Here is a 7,577-nt window from a genome sequence, read left to right as displayed (position 1 = left end):
GCCTACCTTGGTCGGAATCAACGAGAACTTGTTGGAGAAGATGATGCATAATGGCAATGGACATTGTGCAGTGCAAGCTTCATGTTTGGGTTCGGTGCTCACAGTTTGAACTTGACAGAGATAAGGAAGGATAAGACTTTTAAAATCTCCTTCATAGTCCCGAATTCGATTTCGCTTGAGCCAACGAGTTCGTAGCAATGAGTACTATGCAAGTACACTAAAAGAATGATTCATACGTCTCTTTAAACAATGGTCAATATAAGTCAAAATCCTTACCTCTAGGGGCATTTTTGTAAATTCACACTTTAAAAATTTATAAAATCATAGAATTAAGGACGGGTTGTCACAAGTAGCCTCATGGAGGATAGATCCCCCATCAATAAATAAAGGTACAAAGCAAGGGGGTGAAAATACAATTCTAATACACTTGAGCTCTTCTCTATCTGTCATCCGTCCTCTCTCACCCACTTTTATAATTAGTTTCCCAATTGTTTTTAATTTATTGTTTATTTTTGTGTTAGGTATGAAGGGGAAACCCATGAGAGAAATGAGAGATGTTGAATGGTGGAGGAGGATAGTGGAAAGAGATTTAAAAGAAATCCACAAAATGAAAACTAAAAATTAAAAATTATTTTAATTTGTTTTCACTTCTATCTATAGTTAGTAAAATGCAAGAATGATATAGTATGTGAAAAATACATACATGTATAATTCAGAATATTTGCAAAAATATATTTTATTTTCAAAATTTTAATATTGATATTTTTATTTTTTCAGTAATATGTCAAGATGCATTTAGAATAAATTTTATGTTATTATTAAAATTGTGTCCAAATAATTTATATTAAAGTATGTAAGTAGTATTTTAAAAAGATGTGGGCCTTAACAAACCACTAAGACATGTCAGAAAAACAAAAAAATTTAAAAAAAATATACATAAGTATGTTTATAATACGCACATTATACACAAAATTTACTAATTGCTTATAAAAAAGTCCAAGAAAGAATTATGCAGTATCAATGAAAAATATAATCAGCTGTGGCTGTATATAGACAATGTTTTAGTAATCAACAACTCATATCCTAACACCTGTCTTGATTTCCTTTTTCTACGACACGTGTCTTCTCTTTGTTTTCTGTTTTCATTTTTCATCCCAAAGCCTAAAAAAATGAAAAAAAAAAAAATCAGAAACTCAGTAGGCTCGCTTCGCTCCTTTCGTACCTGTAGCCTGTAGGTGAAGTCAGCCCCAAACACAGCAACTCCCGCCCCTGCGTTTCCGACGGCCGGAGATCGGAAACCGACGACCGGCGACCGCAACGACTTCATTGCAATTGCATCACCCATAGCCGACTCGTCGTTTTTTAAGGTAATTTTATTAATTTTATCGAATCATTTTTCTACAGCCTTCATTGGATTTCTGTGGGTGAAGTTTGTGGGGGCGAACGCAATTGGAAATTGGGGTATGAACAAGTTGAGCTCGTTCTTTCATTTTTTAGATTAATTTTACTGTGTTTTATTGTAAATTATAACACCCACAATTCTATATATATGTAAAGATTCAAGCTTTATTTCATTTTTTAGATTAATTTTATTACTACCAACTATGCATTTCACTGTAATGTGTGATTTTTGATAATATAGTAAGTGTTTAAGGGCTTGTTTGATAATCATTTTAAAATGACTGAAACCGCTTTTGGTGAAATTGATTTAGGGTTTCAAAAGCATTGTAAGTGCTTTTTGGAATAAGTACTAGATATGTTTTTCTTGCTGAAAGCACTTAAAGTGCTTTTCTAGGATCTACTTGAATTTTTATTAAGGATTGGTTTCAAAAATATTTTCAGCAAAAGTGCTTCAGTTATTTAAAAAACATTTCCAAACAAGCTCTAAATCTTTGGGTGGTTCTGTATCTGGTGTTTTATTTATTTATTTACTTGGTTCTGCATTGCTGTTAATTCGCTTAATGGAAAAGGCCTGAATCGAATTCACTAGAAGGTGGATTTTGATTAACATTGAAGTATTCGTATCGAAATTTGACATAGTCAGAGTATTATTGTGTATGGAGAATTTCTGTTGGTTGATATCGTTCTAATTGATTAACATTTAGGTTATGGAGAAAAATGACTGCACAAGGTTAAGTAGCGAGTTGTTAAGTGGCGAAGAAGTGGATTTGCAAGGTAACGGATCTTCTTTGAGATCTAATGATCCAGATAAAGTTGAAGAGATGACTGCAGATCTCAAACTTGGAATCGAGTTCAGTTCTCATGATAGTGCATATGTAGCTTATGTCAAGTATGGTGCAAAACACGGTTTTGATGTGAGGAAGCATCATAGAAAGACTAATAAGATGGGTCTTGTATCAAGGGTAACTTATGTTTGTTCAAAACAAGGTCACCGGAGAAAGGATAATAAACGGTGTGAGAGTATAACTTATTCTTTACCAAGTTCAAGGGTTGGCTGTGAAGCGCATATGGTTTGTTTACTCATGAAAACTGGAAAGTTTAAGATTATGTCGTTTAATGCAAGTCATAATCATGATTTGATTAAGGCACCCATGAAACACATGCTAAAGGTTAATCGTTGTTTATCTAGAGCTCAAAAGGGACATGTTGCTGACGGGGAAAAATCAAGGTCACCAATAAAAGAAACAGTGGAACTAGTGAGTAGAGAAGTTGAGGGGCAAGAGAATCTTGGTTCCGGGGATAACGATTATCGAAATTACCTACAGAGAAAGCGGAAGTTAAAAATGGAAAAGGGAGATGCTGGGGCCATATTGCAATACTTTCAAAATATGCGTGAAGATAACTCATCTTGTTTTTATTCAGTGCAGCTTGATGAGGATGATAGGATCACAAATATATTTTGGGCAGATGCACGTTCAGTTTGTGATTATAAAGCCTTCGGTGATGTTGTTTGTTTTGATACCACTTATCAGATAAACGAATATGGTAGGCCATTTGCACCATTGATTGGGGTTAATCATCATAAACAAATTGTAGTTTTTGGTGCAGCTTTACTATATGATGATAGCAGAGACTCTTTTAAGTGGCTGTTTGAGACTTTTCTTGCAGCAATGTCTGGGAAGCAACCGAAGACCATACTCACAGACCAATCTGCTGCAATGGCAGAGGCAATATTAGAAGTTTTTCCTGAAGCTAACCATCGGTTATGTGCTTGGCATATTTACCAGAAAGCTGCCAAGAATTTAAGCCACGTGTTTCATGCATCAAAGCAATTTGCTTGTGATCTTAGCAAGTGTGTATATGAATACGAAGATAAAGATGCATGGCTTTCTGCATGGAATGATATGCTTGAAAATTATGATCTCAAGGAGGATAATTGGTTAAAAGAAATATATGAAGTGAGGGAAAAATGGGCATTGGTGTATGAACGACACACTTTCACTGCAGACTTGATGAGTATACAACACAAGGAAAGTATCACCAATGTGTTGAAAAAACACTTGATGCCAAGTCATGATCTCTTGTGCTTCTTTGAACATTTTGAGAATATTTTGGCAGATCGACGAGATAAGGAATTACAAGCTGATTTCAAGATGATGCAGACCGTACCTTCACCAGTAATTAATGTGGAGATGTTAGAGCGTGCTGTGGAGGTTTATACCCCAGAAGTTTTTAGACTCTTTGAAAAAGAGTATATGGGAATTCTTAACTGCAGTGTCTATAAAATTTGTAAGTCTGGGATGACAAGTGAATACAAAGTATCTTATAGATCTCATGAGCATTTGGTTAAATATGATGGTTCAACACAAGCAGTTAATTGTAGTTGCATGAAGTTCACTTTTGTTGGGATTTTATGTTCTCATGCATTGAAAGTGCTAGATAAGAAGAATGTGAAAACAATCCCACCTGATTACATATTGAAGCGCTGGACAAGAGGTGCAAGGGATAGGAGCCTCACTAGTTACCATGGAATTGAAACTAGCAACAATCCAAGGGAGTCTCCTGGGAAGTGTTATAGCCATTTGTGCCATAATTTTCGTGAGATAGCATCCCTTGCAGCAGAAGATGAGAGGTTAATTGCATGTGCACACGATTGGTCAGTTCAGTTGCTTAAAAGTTTAGAGGAAATGAAGAAAAATCTTGGCCTAGATAATGTACCTGTTCATAAAAATTCAGAAGGCGAAGCTTTAGTTGGAGAAAGTGGTGGAACTAAGCAGGTGAAAATGGTAAGGCACAACGATTGTGAAATAACAAAAGAACGTGGAGTTAAAAGAAAGCATACAGCGAAATGCCCATGTAGTAGACTGACAGAGCCTGCGGAAACTCAGAAGCATATACCACCAACCAAAGGCACACAATATGCAGCAAGACATTGGCTGTTAGAGGTACTTGTTCCGAAATTTATTGAATAGATTAAACTAATTACAATTATTTTGTTTGCTTATGCTTCCTTCCTTTTTGTGACAATTTAAAAGAGAAACTGGTTATTGGACATGAATTTCCAATGTTTGAAGTAACTAAAGTACGATATTCTTAGTAAGCATAAATATTGGCTCACGTGGGAATAATGTACTTCTTTTTACATTTTTATACTTATGTCTTCATTTTTTTTTTTCATGTCATCTGCATATTTAATATGTAGGGATCCTCTGTTGGAGCTAGAACCCAAGTATCATTACCAAGTCATAGATTTGATGCAAGTGCAACTGTCAATTTGCAGGGTACTCTGCCTTTCACTCAACATCGTCAGGTAACTTAAATGGAAGAATTATGGAATATTATTTACCTTAATTTTTTTTCAGTTTTACTCCTTCATCATTGTACAAAAATCCGATTTCTTAATTCCTTACAAAAACATTCTCATGTGCTATTGATAGGGGTCGTATGTTGATAATGGAAACCAAGTGTCATATTCAAGTAAAACTTTTGGCGCAACTCCAAGTTTCCTCAATAACATGCATTTCACTCAACTATGTCAGGTAACTGGTATAAGTATAGAAAATGTTGAATGTCGTTTGATCTAAATTTTTGTTACATTAAAACTTCTGTTGAAATATTTTGTAGGAACCTTCGAGGCATCATAATCACTGTTTGCAAAGTAATGGAGGCAAAGAGTCAGGAAATTGAGCACGTAATGAATGCCAATAGTTGACGGGTTTCATGGATTTTGTATGTACAGCTGCTTGGGATATCAACCATAGTTTTGTGCATAATGTGAAAGAGTAACATGTCGTATCTAGAGATTTTGTGCCGCATATACTGAAAATTGGAGCAGTAGAAGTCGCGTAAGTTTTTTAGTTCATGCTCTTTTACTCTTTTAAGTTGTATTAATGGATATATTGGCTTGAATTTTCCTATGTTTCTGGTGTTTGGGTGAGAATGTACTTGGAACAAATTCGGATACAACATTGTACGAGCTTGCGGAGCTAGACACGGCGTCAAGATTACTGTAGGTTAGAATATATGATAACGAAAACTAGATGTTCATATCAATTCTTTGAAGGTGTGGAGGTGAAAACATTCAGTATGAGTGATATCCTTGATTGTAGGTGCTCTCAACATCTGAGTTGTGGCTTCCCGTTTCAGGGTCCTCAATATCCACCACTCTTTCTCTTCTTTCTTTTCGCCATTTTGATTTTCGCAGCCAGTGATCAACGAGCTTTACAACGACACCAATAAAAACTGTTCCAAGCGTGCCAATGCTTACAGCCAGTAGAACTACAAGCACCATTTCTATTTTCTGGCTATGCGGCATGATCACCCATGTTGCTGCAACAAAAGCTGTTGCCATGAACGCCACAGCTGCCCACATGACCTTGTGGGCAAACGACAGTAGTCTTATCAATGGCTTTCTCCGATAGGGGATGATACTGACGAGAACAACCACGATGGAGAGTGACGTGAACAGCGCAAGGTAATTGCTTATTGCAAAGACCTTATAAGCACTCGTTTTGCCTGCTATTGACTTTCCCTTCATCCGTTCCTCCTGATAGACTCCGCCAGGGGGGCTGATACCAGCAGTAAAAGTAACTGTTGCAATCAGAATGGCAACGAGCGTTATAGTGTTGCGGGCATTTTGCAGTGCCTCGGAATATACCTTATGATGCCTCCTACGGGGGTTGTGGAAAATATCAAACTCCGACTGATGCCTTTTGCTAGGGTATTTGTGTTGTTGTCTCACGATGGTTGGCAACAACTCTGGCTTTTGTGTTTGATAATCCAATCCGTCTCCACCTGAATGTTGAGGCGATGACTTGCTGGAATGCGGTGATGGCAGTTTTGGCGATGACTTGCTGGAATGCGGTGATGGCAGTTTTGGCGATGACTTGCTCGATTGGGGTGATGGCAAACTAGATGACTTCCTAGTTGGTGGTGATGAACTACATGGGGTCTTGGAGGCAGTGGAAGCTACTTCATCTATAATGGACAGATGAAGTTCATGCTCTTTAACAAATTGCGCTCTTTTTGGCATGTTTTCGAGGACTTCCGTTGGTTGAGGTCCGGATGTTTCTACTCTCGGTGTATGAGATAACAACTCAATCCTTGTTTCCCCTCCCGCGCTTATGAGCATAGCTCGAAGACGCATGTTTTCCACACCGTCCTTGGCCTCGTTGAGGACGTCAAGTGCTGTCAACCCTTTATGGTTCTGATAATTGACGTCTGTTCTTTTCTTGTTGATTAGGTACTCTGCTATCTGCGGCAAAAGAAGTATCAAGAAGTTAAAATCATATATTTCTGATCAAAATTCACTAACTTTGTTTGATGAACATTGATATCTCACCTTATGTTGTGCTTCAGAAACTGCAAGATGCAAGATGGTGTTACCATGAAGATCCCGACAATCAAAGAACTCGGTGTCATCGCAGACATGAGTCAAGTACATCAGAGCATCATGTTGGCCGTATCTCACAGCTAAGTGAAATACCGTCTCACCAGATTTCGTGACAATTTGGAATGACGGCTTAGCCGTAGAGACAAACACTTGAAGGACTGAAACTTTGTAGTTTATTACTGCCACATGCAATGGCGTGTGTCCGTTGTTATTGTACTCCTGCGCAAGTTTCGGATCAATCCTCAGCAGCATCCCCGTCATCTCCCTGTGCCCTTTGCAAGACGCATAGTGCAACGGCGAATTTCCATTCTCATCAACCACATGAGCAAGCTCAGGACAGACTCTTAGCAACTCTTTGACAACATCTGCATAAAAGATTAGCTAAACTCGGTTAAGAAATTGTACCAAAAAACAAATTAAATTCGAAAGAGAGAATTTTGATACTTACCAATATGTCCACCAGACACAGCCACATGGATACATGTTTGATCTTTCCCTAACCCTAGCATCCCAGACTCGTTGACTAAGGCCAAGGACAGTGCACTCTTGTCTTTCGTGTTCAGCGTACTAGATAATCCGGGATTGGCATCTAGTAAAAGCTTTAAGGCTTGAGCGTTCCCCGTTCGACAAGCCATATAGACCTTTTGAGTTTCCAAGGTTGTAAGTTGCAACCCTCTCAAGTTATCCGGAATCTGAGACGTGGTGATAAATGCGTCGTTTCCCTCCATTGGCTCTTTGTTTTTGAACAAACTCATTGCAACTTTGTAAGATTCGAACTCCAATT

The 7,577-nt window shown here is 37.8% G+C and overlaps 2 protein-coding genes across 3 annotated transcripts; one reads left to right on the top strand and one right to left on the bottom strand.

Moving 5' to 3' along the window:
* The first annotated feature begins 1,179 nt into the window (after positions 1 to 1,179).
* On the top strand, positions 1,180 to 5,310 carry LOC137708195 (protein FAR1-RELATED SEQUENCE 5-like). Of its 2 annotated transcripts, none has more exons than XM_068447214.1 (5): positions 1,180 to 1,367; positions 2,106 to 4,346; positions 4,682 to 4,711; positions 4,839 to 4,940; positions 5,026 to 5,310. In XM_068447214.1, the coding sequence occupies exons 2-5, from the start codon at positions 2,109 to 2,111 to the stop codon at positions 5,086 to 5,088; spliced, it is 2,433 nt and encodes an 810-aa protein (XP_068303315.1). In that variant the 5' UTR covers positions 1,180 to 1,367; positions 2,106 to 2,108; the 3' UTR covers positions 5,089 to 5,310. The 2 variants fall into 2 exon arrangements, with proteins under 2 accessions (XP_068303315.1, XP_068303314.1); XM_068447213.1 differs by having other exon boundaries at positions 4,604 to 4,711.
* Positions 5,109 to 7,577, bottom strand: LOC137708196 (ankyrin repeat-containing protein At2g01680-like). Its single transcript, XM_068447215.1, has 3 exons — positions 7,242 to 7,577; positions 6,743 to 7,158; positions 5,109 to 6,655 (listed from the first exon to the last, which is right to left on the bottom strand). Exons 1-3 carry the CDS (start codon positions 7,546 to 7,548, stop codon positions 5,483 to 5,485), a joined length of 1,896 nt encoding a protein of 631 aa, XP_068303316.1. The 5' UTR covers positions 7,549 to 7,577; the 3' UTR covers positions 5,109 to 5,482.

This window comes from Pyrus communis, chromosome 11 (assembly GCF_963583255.1).
Source record: "Pyrus communis chromosome 11, drPyrComm1.1, whole genome shotgun sequence".
Lineage (NCBI taxonomy): Eukaryota > Viridiplantae > Streptophyta > Magnoliopsida > Rosales > Rosaceae > Pyrus > Pyrus communis.
The sequence above is the reverse complement of the archived record's forward strand: the minus strand, read 5'-3'. Positions and strand labels throughout refer to the sequence as shown.

Excerpts from the sequence above, each read along its gene's own strand:
- LOC137708195 (XM_068447213.1), top strand. The coding sequence starts at position 2,109 with ATGGAGAAAAATGACTGCACAAGGTTAAGTAGCGAGTTGTTAAGTGGC. Across the intron at positions 4,712-4,838 it reads CTTTCACTCAACATCGTCAG|GGGTCGTATGTTGATAATGG; the intron begins GTAACTTAAATG and ends TGCTATTGATAG. Across the intron at positions 4,941-5,025 it reads ATTTCACTCAACTATGTCAG|GAACCTTCGAGGCATCATAA; the intron begins GTAACTGGTATA and ends AATATTTTGTAG.
- LOC137708196 (XM_068447215.1), bottom strand. The coding sequence starts at position 7,548 with ATGAGTTTGTTCAAAAACAAAGAGCCAATGGAGGGAAACGACGCATTT. Across the intron at positions 7,159-7,241 it reads TGTGTCTGGTGGACATATTG|ATGTTGTCAAAGAGTTGCTA; the intron begins GTAAGTATCAAA and ends TCTTTTATGCAG. Across the intron at positions 6,656-6,742 it reads TTTCTGAAGCACAACATAAG|ATAGCAGAGTACCTAATCAA; the intron begins GTGAGATATCAA and ends CTTTTGCCGCAG.